Genomic DNA, 22565 nt, shown 5'->3' on the forward strand with positions numbered 1-22565 from the left:
AAAGGGTTCCGGCAAATTACTGAGCTTTATTCTGACCGCCTATTCCACTTCCCTTTGGGCACGCGTAAATCCGATAACCAAACACGTCTTGTGAAATGCACACAAATAACGTAAATTCGCGTGCGAAAAGTAAAAAGCTACATACGGAAAATAATTTAAACTTGCGATTTATTTTCGACCCACGCGAAGTTTCTGCTGTTCGAAACGCTGAGAGTCGATGGCATATTGTTATGTTGCCGTCTGACGCACCTTTGTGCAAATGTGGTGAAATGAAAATTACTTCAAAGACAATTGTAGCACATGAAATTTACACTACAGGTATCCTTATATTCGACCTAATTCTAATTTTCCCAAACATCAAGGGGAAACCTCTTTTGAATATTACTTTTTAGGAAAACCTTTAATTTTTTCTAAAAATACTTATTTCCTGGCACAAAAACCAGAACAATCTTAATAGCTATGACAGAGCGTGTTATTATTTAAATTCGTTATTATGTCAATTAAAATCAAAAGTTAATTATAACTTGCAATTTCGAAGTTACAGACATATGTTCTGTACCGTCAGTAGCAATTATCCAATTGAAGGTAATTGTCGGGTTAATTTTACGATTTCTATTTAAAAGTGAACTTTAAATGGTCAAGCATTTTAATTTCACTTTACAATACATTTAGTCAAACCTTTTCATCTTTATGGAAGCTGGTCAGCCAGTTTTAAAATGAAAAGTTACAGGAAGACTGTATATAATGTGCATTTCTCTTTAAAGCGAAACTGCCTTGGAGCCGTGGCCTTGACTTAAACCCGGATATACGGCGGCCTTATGAGCCCTGTGCATACAGGTAACCAGCGATTGTTAGGTGTTTATTTAGGATAAACAGCAACTTTCACCATATAATTCAACTGAGAGCCCTGGCGTTTTGCTGTACTCTGTGTGATATTCTTATCTAGTTGGACTGGCACAAAGACCTTTATATCGATATGTGAAATGTGCTCAAATTTCTCTGCGTAAATAGAAGCCCATACGTGCATAAAAATCGACTATATAGTTGGTTTGCTTTATTTTTTCACCAATTTATAGGCTACAGTAACAAAGCAAGATAAAGCAGCAATAAACAAAAATGAATCATAAAATCAAAAAGTAATTCATATATATTAATGAAAAATAAAATAAAGAATTTGTTCACACTAAAACACTGGAACGAGTACACAGATTGGCGGTTGAAGACTTAAAACAGGTATAGTTCGAAACAAGTACGTGGCACCTTCTCAAAGGAACATAAATAAATAAATAAAGTATAGAGACATTTGATTGTGCGTCGTCTAGCTTTTTGATTGTAACGTTTAGAACGCAAGTGTTCCGAACAACAAGACGAAACGCGAAAACGAAATAACGGAACTGGGAGATCGTTTTCACAAAAAACGATGACAGCAACGTATGGTTTGCAAACACAATTGTCACGTGTGCTGTTACAGACACTCGCCTTTTCGGCGGAAAAGTTTCAGCATTTTATCCTTTTATTCACTTTCTACTTCCATGCGCGCGCACGAAGCTTGCCGCCTCCACCTTTCTCCAAGCGCAAGTAACCCCAGTAGCAGCAGTAGTAGCCTCTACTTGAACCAGCAGCCTATCCAAGCCTCTCTAAAGTTGCGTAAGCTCAAATTCGAATCGCGCCAACAGGGCGACCATCATCAGCCTTCGACCACTCAGCGACTTCCAAGCGTCTTCCTCACGGTTGCACGCAGAGTCCTCCCAAGGCTGCTTCGTCTCCTCTTGCCCGTCTCGATCGATGTGGTGGACTCCATGTCGGACGAGGAGGAACAACTTCCCGAGTTGCTGCTTCGTGAACAGGTTGGCGTACGCTCGGCGTCGGCGGTGGCTGTGGTACAGTCCGAGTTTTCCTTTATCGGCTTGCCTTTGATCCAGTCGATGATGCTCTTGCGTCGCTTGCCGAAGGAGCGTTTTCGCTTTCGCGCCGGACAGGAGGACTCCAGTTCCAGCTCGCTACAACAGGTGATCGACTTGAAGGTGTCTTCTGCACAGTCGCAATCAACATTATCGGGTGCGTCGCCAGCACAATCCTGCGACACTGCGGCAGTTGTTTCGGCGGCCGCCGGTTCGGTGTGCGTCATGACGTGGATAAACTCGCTGAGGCTTACGAGTCCGTCGCCGTCCTTGTCAGCCTCCAGCATCATCGCTTCCAGATCGTCATCAGTGACTTCATCGCCCAGTCGGCCCAGCAGCTCGCGCAGCTCTCGAGGCGAGATGAAGCCGTCGCCGTCCTTGTCGAACTCGCGGAAGATACGTCCGATCTCGTCTTCCGAGACGCAAAACTGAGGGAAGAGAAAATAGGGAGTAAAAATCGGCGAAATTTTTTTCAAGTAAACACATTAATTTGATGGTTGTCGCGATAGTTTAAATATATGCTAATCTGAATTCAATATCAGCCTAAATCGGTGAATTTTTATCAAGGACGCTTGTCTATTTATTCGCGAATCTCACGGCATACAGCAAGTACAAAAAATTCGCCTTTTTAGGATTGTTTGTTTTCAAAACCGACAAATCTAAATACCGAAGCCCTGCGTATGTGTAATGGCGAGATTTTGTCAAGGGCTATCGATTTGTCGCGCTCCCAAGTTGAATGGATGGTCCCGGTAACAGCCTGTTTTTGTTTTGGTTTTCAGCTCGGGCTGGCGCATCATTCATTTGCCAAGTGCTGTCGAGGAGGCTTTTGCTATATGGAGTCGCCACTCTAATGCGTGTTGCGATGTCATGCGACCCGAGTATTATCGATTTTTTGACGAAAACCCTGGAGTTAACGAGGGGTGCCGTATTTTAGTTTTTAGCATACGATGCACAATATATGTATTACCGTTTCTCCTCAAAAACGGCTTGGGCAGTTTTATTGTAATAAGAATATCAAAGACAATACAGAAGTAGGTATAAATTTGAACGTTTCGAAAAGATACCTACTTCTGTATGAGCTTTAATATTCCTATTACATCTTACTACAACCTCCAGCCATTATGCTCCAATGTTTCATTGCGAAAACACCTTATTGGCCGACACTGAACGTTGCTTCGAATTTGCCAATGTTCAAAATCACCAATAGTGTCTAATAAAAAAATCAAATTACCGTGACGATGTTGGCCATGATTGAAAGGAAGTCGGGAAAGTCGATGCAACGCATCACGGCGGTGACGTTGTCTTCCAGACCCACCACCTTGGATACGAGACTGCACAGCTCCCGTTCCGACATTTGCATTCCGATGGAGCACGCCACTGTGGCCACATCCTATTAAACCAAGCAGAAAAACGTTATTATTTTACTTTACGTTGGCTGTATACCTTCAATGCTGATTTTAATTTACCCGCGTTTACTTTAAACTGACTTTATTGCGACGCGCTGTGTAACTCCAAATGCCCGAGGCAGTTAGTTATTATGTTTCAAGTTATCGGATGATTAAGATTGCAGGCTTGTTACGCCACATGTCGGCAATTGTAATCCTTCAGTATAGGAAACCTCATAAAAGACTACCGTTCCGCCAAATAACGGTATAAGTTAGTGTATTAGGGAACAAGAAATATTTATTTACCCGGATGGTGATCTTGCCGATTCTCTTTCTGTCCAGCATTTGAAAGGCTTGCTTGTACTCCAAAAGCAGGTCTTCTGGCATACAGTCCTCCATCTGCACGTGAAAACACAGTGTTCAGGCTAAGCAGCAAAAAAGCCAGCAGCGGATCCGCGCTTTGCAATAATCCTCGCGCTCGCGTCGACTTTACGCAACTGCGAGCGGGCGACTTGACTCGTTGTTGCGTCAAGCACTTAAAATACGATAAAATTAACTTTAGGGCCGTCAAACAACCGAGCATCGACTTCTTAATCGACCCGACGGCAGCCGCTAATCGAAGCAAGCGCTGCACCCGCTTACCTCTGGCCGTGCACTTGCGAGTCGGCGCTTACGTAACGGGCGGCAATCGAAATTGACAAAGCAATTAAACGAAACAAGCTGGCCCCTAAGGAGCCCCGATGGCGAACGAATGTCGGTTTAACTTTAAAGCGACCGTGGCGCTTACCTTTGAGTCTTGGCTGCTGTCTTGTCCGTAACCGATGAAGTTGTTGTTTGTCACGTCAATCATGCTGCGCCGCTTTGCAAAATGAAGAGTTGATATAATCCGTAGCGTGTGCGTATATTTTTGTTTGACGGCAGGGCCGCGCTGTGCTTTTTCGCTCTTCGCCTGTTGTCTGCTCATTTAGACCCCAACCCTCGCCTTTTAAACCGAGCCGGATCGAAATCGAACGAGCCTTTTTCCTCTGCTGATTGGGCCGTGCCATCGCGCGCCTTCCTTTTTTCGCGTGCGGTCGCGATCGGTACACACTGTGACGCGAGCAACAGACACGTCGTTTCCAAGCGGCGGCTATTCCGAGAATCGCCCAGCGTAGTGGACGCAGTTAGATATCCGCACTCCCTTTGGCTATAATTATGCACGTTTGCGTGAACGGAGCGGGGGCGCTTTTTAATAGACACCATCGCTTAAAATTCTAAGGACAAAATAACGTGTTAACAAAAGCGCAGAGGGTGGCTACCAACCGACTGTATATGCATGTATGATCTGGTATTTCTCGGATTTTTGAGGTTCCACTTTGTTAACGTGAACCAATGCAGAGCGGAGATTAATAGGCAGCAACACATTGCCATGGTAATGAATTTAATAAAAGATGCACTTTCACACTGCTATAAAGGTGTTCATTCAAACGTATTGCACGTTTTTTATACCTTTTTAATTGAGTGGAGAAATTAGATTTAGAAAACCGATAGCGGTTTTATCGAAATATGTCCTTTGTCAAAGTTTTCAATAATTTTGCGCCGGCCCGAACGATAAGAAATAACAAGTGAAAGTAGTATTTGACATAAAAGCAAAACTAAGCATTGGCGCGCCGCAATGGAGTGATAAGTTTTTCAGAAACTATTACCGATTTAGGATGTGGAATCCATTTTAGGTTACTATAACCCTCATTAATTATCAGAGCATAAATTTTAGCCACTTTCTCTTAAGAGGCAAAAGGTTCGATATTGAAAACATTTGCCTTTGATCAAAATAAGCAGACAAAATCAAGTCTGATGCAGCACAACGGTACGTGACAAATTAGCTTGTTTCGACAAGTAAGTGCACTGCTGCGTCAGCCACAATAGGCATATCTGCCGAATATTCTATTCCATAATTACACGTGGAGAACGTGAGTCAACACGGTTATGGTGCATTTCACCAACATGTTTCAGCTACACTATATGCTGGGGTTTCGAAAACGCACGGTTCGACTTCAAGCGAAAAAAGGTTTCGAATTAATAATTAATAAGTTGGCTTTAATTTAAACTTATTTCTGGTCTCAAACAGCCACTTTTACGCTTTGCAGGTACACGTGCTCTATGACTCAGTGTTTCTGGCGTGCACAGATCTGCAAACGGATAAAATCGAAAAGCCATAAATCATCGGTTTATTTGCAATACTCCCCCCTAACATTGTTCTCAGGACTTACTGAGCTTTACAGGGATTGTAAACTCAAGAAAGATAGGAAAGCTTTTTAACTGTACATTTAAAATATTTTTTTCTAGTATGGCCGCTGTCATTTTCAAATCGAACAACCTACTAAAAAGTAGTTTTTTTTTAATGGCTGTGCTGCTAACACAAGAATTAAAAATACTTGTATTAACATTTAAAATATCAGTGTTAAATGCGACAGAAGTATCAACACTACTCTAAATTTTTTATGAAAATACTGTTAACATCAAAGATAAATCTCTATAGTAGTTCAAAATGTTTTCATATTAATGATATTCTCATAAAGACACGACTTATTCTAAATTGTTAAGCAAATCTTATGCCATACGAATGCCACTCAATAAATGTTCGGTTGGTTTTGTCGTTTCAGCTTACAATTGTAATTTAAGTTGTTTTTACCTTTCTGAAAACCAACTTTTCTTCGAAGTTGCAAAGTTGATTTTCTTCGAAGTTGCGAAGTTGATTTACTAAAATAAAAACTATGATTTTCAAATTGCAGTCTGCAGTTGATTTACCAAACCAATCATAAGGGACTTTTCAAATTAAACATTAGTTACAAATTTACTGATAAATTACTTTAAACCGTAAATTGCTAAAACACATTATTATATTATATTTATTTCGACAACATTCGTACAGTTAAGCAGCGTCAAAAATTGACAATCGAAATGTTTTTTTCAACAACAGCGTTGCACTGTGTTAATTTTATCCAAGACACCGTATTGTTGTTTTCGCTATGACCTTCAATTGAAATCAAGTCAAACGTACCTATAAAAATTCCATAATAGTGGCTTGTGGACGGCTAAAGCTTTATTTACCTTGCGTAAATGTGCCGGACACGACTAACGTAAAGGTTACGCGCTCCCGTTTCCATTCTATTCCGTAATTAGCATTCGATTTCGCTTGCGTCGAAAATTTGCGTGATCAACGACTCCACGTTTGGGCGATATTTTTGCAATTCCAGCTAATTACCTGGCGATGTAGGGCCTTGCGATTCGGCTATTTAGAACGCCAATCGCTATAAAAAAACACCAAAACAAATTATATAGCTTGTTGCTTTTGTGCTTATTTATTTTTAAACCATTGGGTATTTTGTAGAGCTAAGGGTCGTTTTACGGAATGTTAGTTATTTAAAGAGTGTGGCGGTTGTTTTACAAAACTGCGTTGTGAAAATCTATTCAGTTTGTCTTGAATATTGTGCTTAAATTTAATTGAAGTTGCAATTTTAACATTATATAGTCTCTTTCAAATAAACGCAAACTTGACAGGAGAAAATAGGTTGTGCTTAAGTCCAGCTCGAGCTCTTAATAAAAATATAAGTTTAGTTTACCCCCAGAAACTTCAGTTGGTTTTGAAGTACTGATGGCACTGAAAATGCTTCTTATTGCAGGTAATCAACTTACGATACAATTGTTACAAAAGGAAACTTAGAAACGTCAAAGGGGGTGTCTCTCTTAAGAATGAAAACTCTTTTACCGAGGAACCCTAAAAATAAATTTCGGTTGGCGTGGACTATGGTCTGTATGAATTTTGTGATGGCGTGATACAAAACAAGTATAGACTTGAGAAACCTGCTGTTTTCAGTCCAACAAATGTGAAATTTAATAGAATCTAAATACATTCAAGGAAAAAGCGTCAAAGCGTTTTATTAACTCAAGTCTGTTTACTTAAAAAAAAATTAATTCCGTTTTTTTAATTAAACAACAGTATTTTACTTCCTCTAAATAATCAAGTTAAATCGTTTTCTCGAGCGCCGGCTCGACCGTTGCCGGCCGCGCCAGGTCCAATCGGAGGACATCACTAAGTCATTCAATCGGTAGTAGGGACGTGCGGTGTGTACAAAGGGCAGGAAAGTAATCAACGCGAGCTAATGACTCGCGCTTACTGCGAATCACTCGTCCAAGGGAAATAATTGCAATTCACTAACCCTAGCACAATCGGGTTCAGCGGGTTACCCAGACCTTTCGGCATAGGCAAGCACATGCTGATCCGGTCAGTGTAGCGCGCGTGCGGCCTCGAACATCTAAGAGCATCACAGGCCTGTTATTGCTCAATCTCGTGTGGCTAAACGCCACTAGTCCCTCTAAGACGTTAGACGCCGGCCGATTGGGTCGCGTAACTAGTTAGCAAGGCAGAGTCTCGTTCGTTATCGGAATTAACAAGACAAATCGCTCCACCAACTAAGAACGGCTATGCACCGCCACCCACAGAATGAAGAAAGAGCTCTCAATCTGTCAATCCTCACTGTGTCCGGGCCGGGTGAGATTTCCCGTGTTGAGTCAAATTAAGCCGCAGGCTCCACTCCTGGTGGTGCCCTTCCGCCAATTCCTTTAAGTTTCAGCTTTGCAACCATACTTCCCCCGGAACCCAAAGACTTTGGTTTCCCGCAAGCTGCCGGAGAGGTCGAAAACTAACGCCCCTCGATGGCTATAGTTGGCATCGTTTATAGTCAGAATTAGGACGGTATCTGATCGTCTTCGAACCTCTGACGTTCGCTCTTGATTAAAGAAAACATTCTTGGCATTTCGCGTTTCAAACACTCTTACGTTTCAATTGCAGTGCATACTGTAAAATAAACGGTTTATTTGTTTTTTACGACAGATTAGGCACTTCAAATTGAACAAAAAGAAAGTTAAACGCACGCCTTACAGGCCTACTCGGGGCCCAACCAACTGTACGGTTTTCAAGGTCGCTTGATCAATATGAACCTAATATAGAGTCTCTTTGCTCGAGATGCGTATAAGAAGTGGGTGGATTGAAGATTAAACGAATTTAACACTTGGATGCTTTGTGATAAGCACGAACCTTTTCGCGAATGTATTGCTACAAAAACGATTGTTGCAACAGCCCTTTAAACATTTCTGTCCCTGGAAGATATTGTCTATATAGTTACAGGGATCCTAAACTCTACTCGGGTAAGTTAAGAGGTTCGCGCAATTACGGTCTGGCGAATAGAAGGATTCTCCAGATACGAAATTTTGAGATCTCAACATTTTGTGATCAACCATGCCCAAGCTTAGGGAAATTGCATTGTGAAATGCAAAGCCTTCCAAGAGATTTAAGTTTAACTGATGACGAATAATTAAAAAATAGGTGCATCTTGCCTCTCAGGGCTGCATGGGCTACGGTTGTTAAACTCTGAATTAGGGTTTTCACCCTAAAAACTGTCTCATGATTACAAATTATTCATAGCTCGCAAGAGGGTTTCTGACAGATGTCGGACTTCGGATATCAGTTTGGTTACGCTTTTCAGGTGTAACGTTTACAATCAGGAAGTCTTGACATAATATTCTCAATTAAAAAAAAAACGAAATTTAATGACGCTCATTCGAGTAACCAAACCCAACGGAAATGAAAAACGTTTAAAACGTCTTCGGTTTGACTCTAGGGGTTATAAAAAATTGCCTTGTTTAAAAAAAAACAATCAGGTATTGATTAAATACATCTCGTTGGTAAAGTTTGTTGACCTATTCTTTAAAAAACAGAAAACCAAACGGCAGTTGAGTCACAGTATAGCACTCTAAAGCTATAATTTACACGTTAAAGCATGGTTTATTTGTCTCCTTTTGATCGGGAATAAACAAAAGGTTTTTGACCAAAGTTCCAACGGTGTTCCATCCCGATAAAAAGAAAGTCGCCATTTGGAACAAAGGTGAGGGGGATTTTACCTACGTCACCCGTCCGATTGCGAAAACCACCGTTTATTTGATTTTCCGCCGAATTTGCGCCCTAAAGTACAAGCACAAACAGACGCAAGAGTAACGCAAATAGGGACAGATGACATGATGCGTCTTGCATTCTAAAAGCGTATACTATTCAAGGCAAAACATATTCTCATGCTTCGGTGGTCAAAAGCCTCTCGCAATTTGACAAATGCCAATCTCTGTTTGTGTAAGTAGGGGGTAATCTGCGTTGCCTCTCCCGCACCTGCTTCTTGACACAGTGTGTTTTCACAGTGTGTTTTCCCTTTGTGCGTCAATTGCAGATCACATATAGCTAATAAGGTAACCACGCGGTGTTTGTAAAAACTGAATCGGGCAAGTCGCGAGTCTCTTTCTTTTCGAACAAAAAATCAGATTAGAAGCTAAACATTTTGCAGCGTTGCTCTTAATATTGATTAACTTTGTTTAAAGACGAAAATAAAGCACATGTTATTTTTGCAAAGTTTGTCTAGTCCTAAAAAGTAAAAAAAAACTCGGGGTAGATGCTTTTAAAACCATTCACATGCAAGAACGCTTAACAAATTTACCTTAACAAAATATTTAAGTGGTGAGTTGTTGCCCAATAATAGATTCCGTGTTTGGCAAATTGTTTAACTCTTGAGCAAAGAGGCTAATATTTGACACACAGAAAACAGTATTATTTGTTGAAAAGACGGAAATTAAAATTGGACTTTTCTATGTAGGTTGTAGGCTTTAAATTTGTATTTTATTTATAGAAGGTAGGATTATAGAAAATAGAGTCCCATAATATCAATTTTGCTTGACCAAAACTTAATCAAATTTATCAAAATTAAGCAAAAAATAATTATTTTAATTTAGTGTTCTTGTCAAGACTAGAGTTCTTTGTAGCAACAGGTAACACGATAAAACATATAAAAACAACTTTAAATGATTGAGAACCACTTGAGTGAGATCAAACTCAATCGGGAGCAATACGCCCTTTACGTCAAACAAATCCGAATTAAAAATAACTGGTCAGGGCAACATGAGTGTTGCCAAAACGCAAAGTTTTTAAAATGAAATTAACAACAACATGAAACATGCTCTATATCTTGCACACCCCCGTTTGACTTGAATTTAGTATGACAGCTATAGCTTGACAAGAACTGGTTGGTGGCACAATGGAGATCGATAAGATGATTTTTTACTGTGACTCGGCCCGTTCGCACATACTGGCAATTCAATTTTACGCGCGATCGTAATTACCGGGTGCTATTTACCCTGGCCAAAATGTTTACAGGTATTTTGTTTTCGGCTGTTTGCTCTAGGCTTAAAACTGGACCGAAAACGACTCGCGCACACATTACCGTTTTGATTGGGGCGATCTTTATGGCTGCGGGCGCCCCTTAAGGATTTAAGCAGGCGACGGCCGTTCCAATTGTTGTTTTTTGGTTGCCGTTTCCTGTTTGCCGAGGTGACAGTTTTATTCTCTGACGTTGTTAAGGCGACCGCCGCCTGTTTTGGTTCAAAAATCTAGCCGGGGTTTGGGTGAAAGCCAAGGAGTGCCTCGAGGCTTTTTCGACCCTAATACATTTCCAATGACAATTTTTTTTATAAAAAAACGTTTAGTATTTAGGCATTTTAAAGTAGTCACTTTTCACCAGGGGCTTACCTAAATTTCTCATGCAATTGAAATCGAGTCAAATTGTACTCAACTATAGCTTTCAAGCGCAAAGCTCCAAAAAAATGATTATGTTTGGTTTAAGTAGGCAAATCTTTTGATTAACAAAAAGACGTGACACATGAAGAACACAAAAAATAAAATATGCTGATATTCGTTTTACTTTTGTTGATGTTTATCATAAAAGACGGAACTCATCAGCGAACATAATCATAGATTATTTTGAAGGACCGTTCATTTTACAGAGCTCCGTACTGTGAAAATCCCCCTTTCGCACTCCGCCTTTGGTCTAAAAGCCTCTCTAAAAAATGAAAGGCAGTTACGATTCGCCTGAAGCGCGAAACATTTTTGCATTTTAGGATGGTAAACATAGTTCTCCTTGTGTGTATAGCTTGTAAAACAAGTGGGCGGGCGGGGTGACTTTCACTGGCGGACGTAGGTAGCCGACACCATGCAGTTGTTTTAGGCTATATAAATTAACTTGAATTCTACTAAACCCTCTAGTAAACATCCGTCTTTCTAGGTAAGTGCACTCCAGGGTTCTGTTTTTCTGATCACTTCGAAAAAGACCCTGAGGGTGGTACGAGCAGTGAGCTTGTCCGGAATTGAACATTGTTCATTATTCTCTCTGGCTTGCATTTCTGGCTGATGGCACAACATGGTTTATCGACTTTCAAAAAAGTACAAGTCCAACACTTAACTTGTTAATTTTTTGTTTTCAGACTGCATACTGGTAAGCTTTTTATTTTTCGTTTATTGGGTAGTTAGTTGAAATCACATTTTGTTGACCTCTGATCAAATTCACTTTTCAAACAAAGGTTATACTTTGTGTTTTTATAAAAAAATTAATGCAATTTTAAAGCTACGTTTTTACATTTTGCTCGCTTAAATCCCAGTGAATCAGCAATTTTTAAATGCCATGTGCATGCATTTCCGGGATATTCACCTCCGATCGCTTTGAGAAACGCATCTTTGGATTTGAGGCGTACACTTTTCGCCTCGAGTCAGTTTGTTACTTAACGAACACCGTTTGTTTCCCCTACATTTAAGATCGAAGGTGTGAACGTGCTATTCGTCGCGTCCAGGTCCGTTTCATGCCCGTTTTCGGATACGCGACCACGCGCGTTTGTGTACGTCAGCGGTCTGGGGGAGGGGGGCTGTCACTCTGCATTAACCTGACGAGAGGCAAAGGCGGAAGCAGGCCGCGCAGCTTCGGGTGCCGTTTTTAACCGATGAAAATCGATTGTATCGATATGACGGATGCAATAAAAAAAGCGACGCCTGACTGACAGACAGCGTCGCTTTGCCAACCTGTATCATCCCTTCTCGTTTTAAACCAGCGGATTTCCCAACAGGCAAAGACCACAGTCCCTTGCAGCTGGAGAATGTATACGTGTTGGAGGAGATCTATTAACGGCAATATGTAGCGATCCACATCCGGGCCACATCCGTTGTAGTGCGTATAGTTATGAGTAACAGGTTGCCCTTGAGCATCATGTTTCTTACGCCGGAAAACTTCGCCGCCTTTTAGCATGTGTCTGATAAATTCAGAACAATTCATTTAATAATTTATCAGGCTGCTTACACTTTGCTTTGGTTGGTTGCATTGCTTTTGGATGCAATTGAAAGAATTCGTATAGTATAATACTATAATATAATACGATATGCAACCAACGACATATTGGAGTCTTTTAACATTTTAATTGTAACCATATGGTGCTTAACAGCCTTCGCGAATGTTATTCAACCGTTTAAATAAAATGACAAAAACGTTTTAGCCATAGTGGAATCTCTATCGTTTTTTTATGAAAACAAAAATTTGTCGCAATGGGCCAGGCAGTCCTCATTAAAGCTAATTCAAAAAGTTTTCGGTTAACAACGGTGACGAACTTTCAAGTTTAAGCAAACCATTTGCCAAACACAAAAAAAATGTGCAACACAGTACATATGTAAAACTTTCGTTGCGAGTATTTTTGCCAAATAAGGAATCCAACTTCCGAAAAGTATAGTGGATGGTTAAAATCGTTCGTAACAATACAGAGTGCCTCTGGGACTTTTACGAAAAGGTTGCGGTTGAGCCTAAAAGTTGCCTGCAATCCATCTTCAGGGTCTGCTTGACGTTCCCTTACAGCGTTATCCATTTAGTCTAGGCCCTATAACTATGAAAACTGTCGATATAACGGCGTTGGATAGGCAAATTGAATGCCAGTCAGAAACAATTTGACAGCCAGATTTTTCAACGTTCAAATGCAATTATGGTATCTTCCCTACTTTTCCCGAGACTCGGCGGACGTTGTTTATGAGGAGGAGTACGAAATCCAGGATTTTTCCAGTGCTTCAAGTTTTCCTCAAAACCGCACCCCACTAATCCCTGTTAGGCCGACAGTCCAGCATAAAATAATCCATCCCAGTCGAACGCTACACAGCATGTGGTACATATAGCTATGGGCTTAGTCTTATGACCACTTTGAAACGCGACTCCTCAAGCAGCCCAAACATGCTTTTTAAACGTTTGTTTTATCGGCGGTGAGTTTGTATGGGCGCTTTAAACGCAAACGGTTTTTTGGCGACATGTGCTAAGACGTACATTTAAGTAAACTGGGTACCTTTAAAAGCTTCGGTATAGTTTTATGGAAGTGCACCGATGACTGCTGTGTGTGGCAACCCCTGGTCAGTACGATTTCCAAAGATCTCAAACAGAAAGTATAAATTGTTCTGTAGTCAAATTATCAATAGTATTTAGTAAACTATCTCATACCAGTGTTGTAATGACTTAAGTCAATGGCCTGACTAAATTGCACTTTAGTCACGGATTTTAAACGACTCGACTTTACTTAAATATTTTAAACAAATGACTTGAATTTGAACAGAGTAATTGTGTCAATAGCCTGGGTTGAAATTATGACCGATCTGCCAACAGAGCAATGCAGGCTCATTGGGTTGCAAGCCTTCGAGCCTATCACCATTGACTGCTGCAACCTTTTCGTACGTAAACTTTATTTTGAAGGAGATTATACAGCACCATATCAAGTCACAGAAATGTCGGGGCTAAATCACAGTTGTACACTTATATGTATGAGTATTTTAATGACCATCCGTAACAATGAATCTAATTTCAAAGGGTTGCTTTCTAATTGGAATCAAAATCCTTTGTTCGCGGGATTTGGCTGATTGGCCATATTGTGTATTCAGCACAGTGCATTCTTTCTAGGAAGAATTGCAGTGCATTAATTAGCTGAAAAAATGGCTTTACTGTCTTTACAAATACAAGGCAATGATTAGTTAGCCGCAGCAGGTGAAAACATCTGTCATATAGGCTTAATCACAGAACCAGCATACAAATGGAGATTGATATGCTTTAAAAATGAAAGAAAGTTTGGAAATGTTTTTCGGTTGACAGTATGTACCGGTGTCACAGTTTTAGGTACAGCAGATTTTTTTGCGAAATTAAATCGCTTTGTCAAAAATTGTGTAACGCCAAGATCAAAAACTGATATTTCATTTATAGCCGAACATGTGTATAACTTTTGATTTAAGCTCCGAGTTTTGATCAAACTGGAAGTTTGGTATAGTTTTGTCTTAAATTACAGTCAAGTTCATGTGTGAAGCGTTTTACTTCGTACGATAGGTCTATCTTTCCACATACACAGGAACGCTTACTTTATGCTTGAGCCTCCATCAGAAATCGAAATGTCACATTAGCGTTGAATTCAGATCGAGGCTATTTCCCTATCAGAAAACTTGTTTCGTTGGTGTACAACAAAAAAATATTTTTTTTATTTTGGAAAACTTTGGTATTGTCGACCGAGTAGAATCCACACGTAATTTCATAATTTTGCGTCGCCGATATTACATATAGATTGCATAATATTACTAAACACTTTCAGTGCGGGGCATTTCGATTTAAAAATGCAGGAATAAGCAAGTACAAAATCAAATTTATTTGAAGGAAAACCTTTTTAAGTGGATTTGCCGAGTTTACTTTAATCGCATATACGTGTTCTGACGATGCCGTTTTGGTGCATAATTTTTAGGATCACAGTATAGAATACACCGAGTTCTGGAGATCTGGACTTTAAACAATAACCCACGAATGCTTTCTCGAACCAAGGAAGAAGTGAAGCGGAACCTTTCGTTAAAAAGAGAGAGCGGGAAGTAAGAGAGAAAATACAAGCAGGAATCTGAACTATAGATTGAACAAGATTGCCGAGGATGTGTTATTGGTGCAGTTCATCAACGTCGATATTCCCTTGGTGTTCTGGAAAACACCGGCCGATGGCATTTCGCTTGACAAAGCCCGGCGCCAGTGCAAAGAAAACCTCCAGATTCCATTTGAAGTTAAATAGACTATTATTTAAGTACGGCATTAGACGACTTAAAGTTAGTAAAAACCTTTTTTATTGAAAAAATGACTCACTTCTCGTTGACCGCACAACAAGATATTCAAAAGGCCTAAAAATAACCAAAGGGAAGCATGCAGCGCAACATTTCATCGTATAATATCTCAAGGAGTAAACAAGACATCGATCAGAAATTTTTCCACATTACTCAAAGCAATCTAAATTACCCTGTTATTAGGCTTTTAATAAATGAAACATATTAAAATATTAATATTCATGGCTAAGTTAGGTTGCCTTAAGTACTGTTTAAAACTTTCTGACCAATATCTTGTTTACTTCTGGAGATATTACGCGACGAAATTTCGAGATGAATACTTTCCTTTGGTTAAAAAATGGCAGACCCGAATTCACAGACTAATGCGTTCCGCCTAACTTTTCCCTGTGAAGATGGACGGGTGCAAACCTGTTTGTGCTGTTTTCACAGTCGACTTGCAATGTCAGAAAAACCCATACGCCCTTCTCCTTCTCGCTCAAATTCCCTCGAGTCGACCTAATGTGATTTTTGGTAATTAACAGTCGACCTAAGGTGATAAAGTAGATTGTATACTGGTCAACACACAAGTTACGCAATTTGATTGAAATGCAAAATAAGTGGATTGTCGCCCTACTAGTTGCAGAAAAAGGGCATAAAGAATCATAATATAATTTAACGGCCGTCTGGAAGTTGTGCCGCATTTCGCCTCGATACATAAAATGCGGCCTTGCGGAACTGTACGGGCAAATTTCCGAGTAAGCCCACGTCAACAACTGAACCTGAGTTAAACTTATCGGTTACGGTTCAAATTATAACGAAAGGATATTTAAAAATCAGAATGAAATATTTTGAATACCATTTGGTTATTTTAGTTTAAAACATCCTTTTTTACCGGAAAAAAACATTCACGCCCAAATTGATAACCATAATTGCAATATGCCTGTTCAAATGTGCACATTTCGCAATGAAATCTGTTATTTAAATTTTTTTTCGGACAAATTCGAATTGCATGTAACAAAGGAAAAGAAATGGAGGTTTTTACAGTCATTGTTTCCAAGTGAAAATGGTCGTGACTACAAAGTGAATAGACTGCAAAGGTGAAAAATTTGTTTAATATTTAATCGGACGCGAAGACAATGTCGACAAAACGCGCAATTCGCGCTCCAGGTACAAAGTTCTGCGGCCGAAGCCGGGAGGCAAAGAAGGAGTTCGCTCGATTCTTGGCTTGCGCGAATATCCCACGAGACTTTTGCCGAACTTAGAGGTCGTACGGCTCGCGCTTTTCAGAGCGTTTGTCACGTGACAATATACGCTTTCTTTCACGATGGGAGAACTGCTTTAAAAACGTTTTAAGCTTCACCATGCTAATGCCAAGCAACTCAAAGTTACTCGATGCAGACACGAATGACAAAGAAAAACGTGAGCTTTTGTAGGTAAATAAGGTAAATGCGCCCTATTTGCCGAAAACATGCGTTTATGTTTATAAGTTTGAAATATATTAAGGTGTAAACATATATATGGTTGCACAATCCAGCAAACCAAAAAGAAGCACATTGCAAACTCAACTCGGCCTAATCTTTCTATTTGCATTTGTGTGCAAAAAATTGTCATGTACTATAAGTTATGTTTATTTTAAAGATGGTAAATATACAAAAATGACAGCTCAAATTGTTGCTTGTCAAACATATCGTTTGGTTGTTTTGGGGCATTTCAAAGTGCCATGCGCAATTTAGGACACTTGTCTCCGCTGATTAGTTTCTTTAAACGTTTTCACAAAACTGCTTTTTTTCAGTTTGACATCGCTTAAGAAAGCTAGCAACAAATGTTAAATACAAAGCATGTGCTTAAACTCATCCATTTATGCAAGTAGTTCTCAACCTGGGTGCCATTTGTAATGCACAAGGGTGTCGAGAGATTATTGAGAATCTGATTTTTTCTCAACTCTTACAACTTTCGTGTAAGATTAGAGCGGAATAAATCCAAATAAAACTTCCTACGTTGTGCAGAGTTGATGTGTGTTGTTCCAGTCCGTTTATTGTGACATTCTCGATTTTACCTACGCAAAAATGTTGTAGCAGCCGCAAGCCATCAAAGGTTGAGAACCACTGATTTATGCTATTGACGGGATGAAACGGTAACAATTAAAGGGACTTCCGCGAAGTCATGATGTCGTGCTCCAAACTGCCATACATGGCTTTTATTAAATTCCGCGCGTGGCCTTCTACTTAAAAACAGCTTTCACCTTCAGGCCAAATCCTGCATGAAGTTCGAGGCGACCGGCGCCACCAACTTACCATCAAATCTGTTTTCGCGTGTCTGAACGGAAAAAGTGACGAGACGGTATGTTGGCGAAAGCGCAATGGTCACGCCGCAGTGAGTTTACGACGGTAAACAACGTTTTCCTCGAAAAGTCCCTTTATTCTTAGACCCATGCGGGCCATGCCCCCAATTAGGTGGAGTTCCGGTTGAACGCTATGCTTTGCGCAACAAACTTAACCTAACCTTTTTTCAAATGAAAAAAGGCATGTTGCACAGCCAACGCAAAAACATGGCTTTTCGATTCTGGTCTGTTGGATTGTTCGTTGCGCTTCGAATAAACACTCGAAATAAATGCGATTTTAGGAACGCGATTTATAGTTTTAGATTGCAATGAAGTGAGTACAAATTGTGTTTCGCCTTTCATTAAAGTGTGCGTTCATTAACTCCATCTTAAGTTTAAATTAACTACACATTGATTTGATGGTCGCATAAGATCTACACGTGTTGTGAAGTTACACGCAATCTAACGACAATATTTGTTCCGTAGTCGCATAATACGGTTGCGGTACGAAATCCGAAAACCTAAATGAACTGCAGTTAGCTATTGCACTTCCGCAGTGACAAATTTGGGCAAATTTGGCAAGCTAAACGGAACGCACCTTGCTTGTTTTTCATTCTTTGTTTTTTTGGCGCTCTGTGGAATTCGCCGTAGGCCAACAAACAGCGCGTTGTCGTAACTTTTTCATGGCGCAAAACACCACTGTCTTTGGGTCATTCAATGTCTGCATCTGATGTCTGTGAGATGTGATATAGTGAAGCGGGAACCCAAATAGACGCTTTCGTAACATAAACGGTAATGTTAGAAATGACTAATGCCCAAGGGTGCCGGGAGATTGTTAAGAATATGATTTTCGCTCAACTCCTACAACTTTTGTGTAAGATTAGAGCGGAATAAATCCAATTGAAACTTCTTACGTTGTGCAGAGTTGATGTGTGTTGTTCCAGTTCCGTTTATTGTGACCTTCTCGATTTTACCTACGAAAAAAAGTTGTAGCAGCCGCAATCTATTTATTATTTCTAAGGGGTGTCGCAAGCCATCAAAGGTTGAGAACCACTGATTTATGCTATTGACGGGATGAAACGGTAACAATTAAAGGGACTTCCCCGAAGTCATGATGTCGTGCTCCAAACTGCCATACATGGCTTTTTCAAATTCCGCGCGTGGCCTTCTACTTAAAAACAGCTTTCACCTTCAGGCCAAATCCTGCATGAAGTTCGAGGCGACCGGCGCCACCAACTTACCATCAAATCTGTTTTCGCGTGTCTGAACGGAAAAAGTGACGAGGCGGTATGTTGGCGAAAGCGCAATGGTCACGCCGCAGTGAGTTTGCGACGGTAAACAACGTTTTCCTCAAAAAGTCCCTTTATTCTTAGACCCATGCGGGCCATGCCCCCATTTAGGTGGAGTTCCGGTTGAACGCTATGCTTTGCGCAACAAACTTAACCTAACCTTCTTTCTCATGAAAAAAGGCATGTTGCACAGCCAACGCAAAATCATGGCTTTTCGATTCTGGTCTGTTGGATTGTTCTTTGCGCTTCGGATAAACACTCCAAATAAATGCGATTTTAAAAACGCGATTCATAGTTTTAGATCGCAATGAAGTGAGTACAAATTGTGTTTCGCCTTTTATTAAAGTGTGCGTTCATTAACTCCATCTTAAGTTTAAATTAACTACACATTGATTTGATGGTCGCATAAGATCTACACGTTTTGTGAAGTTACACGCAATCTAACGACAATATTTGTTCCGTAATCGCATAATACGGTTGCGGTACGAAATCCGAAAACCTAAATGAACTGCAGTTATCTATTGCACTTCCGCAGTGACAAACTTGGCCCAATTTGGCAAGCTAAACGGAACGCACCTTGCTTGTTTTCCATTCTTTTTTTCTTTTTTTTGGCGCTCTTTGGAATTCCGTCGTGCAACAAACAGCGAGTTGTCGTAACTTTTTGATGGCGCAAAACACCACTATTTCTGGGTCAATCAATGTCTGCATCTGATGTCTGTGAGATGTGATATAGTTAAGCGTGAAACCAAATAGATGCTTTCGTAACTCAAACGGTAATGTTAGAAATGACTATAGGGATATGCTTTTGGTATGCTTAGAATCTATGGTGACGCAGTCATTTGGTGAATAAAAGCAAAAAGGAATTTAAATTTGAAAAAGCAATAAACAACAGTATTCGAAATATTTACATGCAATGTCATCCAGTATTATACCTATACACTTTTATAGACTTATGTAAATCAAATTAAAATCAGAAAAATTATACACACTGTGTTGGGGAACAGTAAACGCTGTAATCTTACAGCGATAAATATACACTTTTATAAACTTACAAAAATCAAATTAAAATCAGAAAATTATACACACTGTGTTCGGTAACGGTGAACGCTGTAATCTTACAGCGATAAATAGAGGAAATCTTGCAGCGATTAAAAAGCCCTGTCACCACCCCGCTGTTGTATTTGTTCAACAAAGCAAGCGATAAAAAGTCGATATCGAATGAACCGGTCTCCCGTCCTGCTGTTGCGGGAACCGGTGTTAAACAAGAGAGAGGCGAGTGTTGCGAAATACCCCAGGGACAATGCGACGGTTGCGAAATATCCAGTAGACATGGCGCGATTTTCACTTCTGGGGTGTATTTACGAGGTCACGACGAGATTCGCCTAATGAAGGCGACCGCACAAAGGCCAACTGATAACTAGGTTTGTACGGAAACGTGAAAGGTGGGACAGCGAAGCAACCTGGTGTCTGTAGGTTCTGTAAAAGATGGAAAGCTGCCAAGTGCGGATAAATTAGGGATAAATAATAAGGAGAATATAAATATTGTATTGCGAAACTATACTTGACACCTTTGCAAAGATTTTACCGAAATTAGTTGACCTAATCAAGACTAAGTTTTTTGCTAGCTTGGTCTTGCTTGCACTAGAATCTTTATTGGGCAAACTGATTTATTCGACAAACTGATTTTTAGTGTATTATATTGTTAAATCTTTAATTCGACGGTGGGAAATTGCAGAAATGTTATTTCCAGCAAAATAACACCAATGGAGTTTCTATGTACACAGGGTGTCTGTAATAATCGACTTTCGGTGTTACCAGCGTGTAAAGTAGCAATAAATCAAGGCGGTGGCTTGACGAGTAATTGACAGTAGGTCATAAAGTATAAAAATTCCACCCAAAATGTCAATGTCATAAATGTGAATTCGTTTAAACACGGGCGTTTTATATTATACAATCGAACCCAATTCACCCGTATTGAATACACACTTTTAACAACAAAACGTTTTGCTAATGCCTGAATTTTTTTTTTTCTGATGTCGCGAACTCACCAAACTAAATTGTAAGCTGGTGCAATTAATTAATTTAGTTGTTTAATGTGTTAGTGAACACGTAACAGCTGGATTGTTTTTAGTAAGGTATATTTTGAGTTTTGGCCAACCTTGTTAACATTTCCTCAATATTAGCGGCACAAGATTAACAGCAGATCTAAATGTAAAAAGCCCTCCTAAGGTGAATTATCTTGTTAATAATCAAATTTGGTCAAATTTTAAAGACGACTGTAATTCATCTTAATGTTTAATCATCGATTTGGAACAGTCAATTTTTACAAAATTCTATAAAATGAATATATCATATCGATGAAACAGTAAAGGATCAGTGAAGTAAATGCTTTCCACCTTTAATGCCGGATCTTGCGAAATCTGGTCAAACCTTTCCGATTCGCAAAGACACAACACCGGATATTGGACATTCCTCGAATATCAGGGTCTATTTGCGACGCTAGACAAACAAGACACGCACCGGTCGTGACGTCACACTGACGCAAGAGGCCTCGAAAGGTCACGCAAACGACGCATACGTGTTTGGTTAGGCCATTTTAAGGGGGGAGGGGGGTCAAACGAGAATCTTTAGGATATTATAGCAACAGTGGCCTCTACGTGCTGGTTTTGTGTTAGTCTTGTCGGCATACTGAATGGTTAAAAAGGCGGGAAGTCATTATCGACCGGTTTGTACCACATTAAGGACTAAATGTGCCTGACTTAACGCTATAGGCCAGACAATCCAATCTGCCGCTGTGGTGAACACTAGCACGGCAGTCTTTTGTCAGTTTCGTAAAAAAATGCCGTTTCACTGTTGCCATTCCGGCCCGCCTGTTTGCTATTCCGAGAACATGCTACAGTTTCTTTGAGGGGGTATACGTGACATTATTTACCTCAGACCAAAAAACGATAAAATACGTGTCATTCAACCGGTTTGAACCGTTTTCCTTTAAAATTAAAGAGAATACGCTTGAATCAAAACATCTTTTGGATTAAAACTAGTGCGGATTGATAAAAGAAGTTGTCCAATTAGCAAGAAATGGTATGTCATCACGCATATTTGTGGTTTCACAAATGTTTCCACGTCTTGCCCATAAACAAACAAACACAGGAGATCAGACGCACAAACAGAGAAACCCTTACGGGATACATCATCATTTGACCATTGCAATGTGTAATTAGTTTAAAGGTCACCCATTCCTGACCGACAGCAAGATAATTCTGCATTTTACGATAATTAAGGCATTAGTTACGCTCGATGGTAGAATTGTACACCGGTATGGCGCGACATGTGTGATGGCCGTATTTCGACCTTTTGTGACCTGTTGGAAATATATTAATCTTACTAATATGCTATCGTTAACAACAGTTGGCCTGTTTAGATGTAAAACAAATGCCGTACACTAATTAACCGATGCGTATGTTAACAAGGATACCACTTAAGATAATGCAAAACATAAAAATGTGTTCCCTATATAACAAATGCAGTTTTACTCGGGTGTTTAAGCCTTGTGCAATTAATCTTTAACGGATCGCAGACATCAAGTATAATCTTCCTGCTTTTCCACACAAAATGTGTTTACCTAACTCATTCCCTTAAGAATTTACCTTTAATAATTTTGTTATCTTATGGTGAGAAGTA

At 39.9% G+C, this 22565-nt stretch overlaps 1 protein-coding gene and 1 pseudogene across 1 annotated transcript; both read right to left on the reverse strand.

Moving 5' to 3' along the window:
* Positions 1-1039: 1039 nt before the first annotated feature.
* On the reverse strand, positions 1040-4225 carry LOC146145296 (uncharacterized). Its single transcript, XM_083389975.1, has 4 exons — positions 4074-4225; positions 3593-3685; positions 3133-3291; positions 1040-2329 (listed from the first exon to the last, which is right to left on the reverse strand). Exons 1-4 carry the CDS (start codon positions 4134-4136, stop codon positions 1703-1705), a joined length of 942 nt encoding a protein of 313 aa, XP_083246101.1. The 5' UTR covers positions 4137-4225; the 3' UTR covers positions 1040-1702.
* Positions 4226-7234: 3009 nt separating this feature from the next.
* LOC146145297 (small subunit ribosomal RNA) lies at positions 7235-8398 on the reverse strand (annotated as a pseudogene).
* Between the last annotated feature and the right edge of the window lie 14167 nt (positions 8399-22565).

This window comes from Ascidiella aspersa, chromosome 5 (assembly GCF_963924565.1).
Source record: "Ascidiella aspersa chromosome 5, kaAscAspe10.2, whole genome shotgun sequence".
Lineage (NCBI taxonomy): Eukaryota > Metazoa > Chordata > Ascidiacea > Phlebobranchia > Ascidiidae > Ascidiella > Ascidiella aspersa.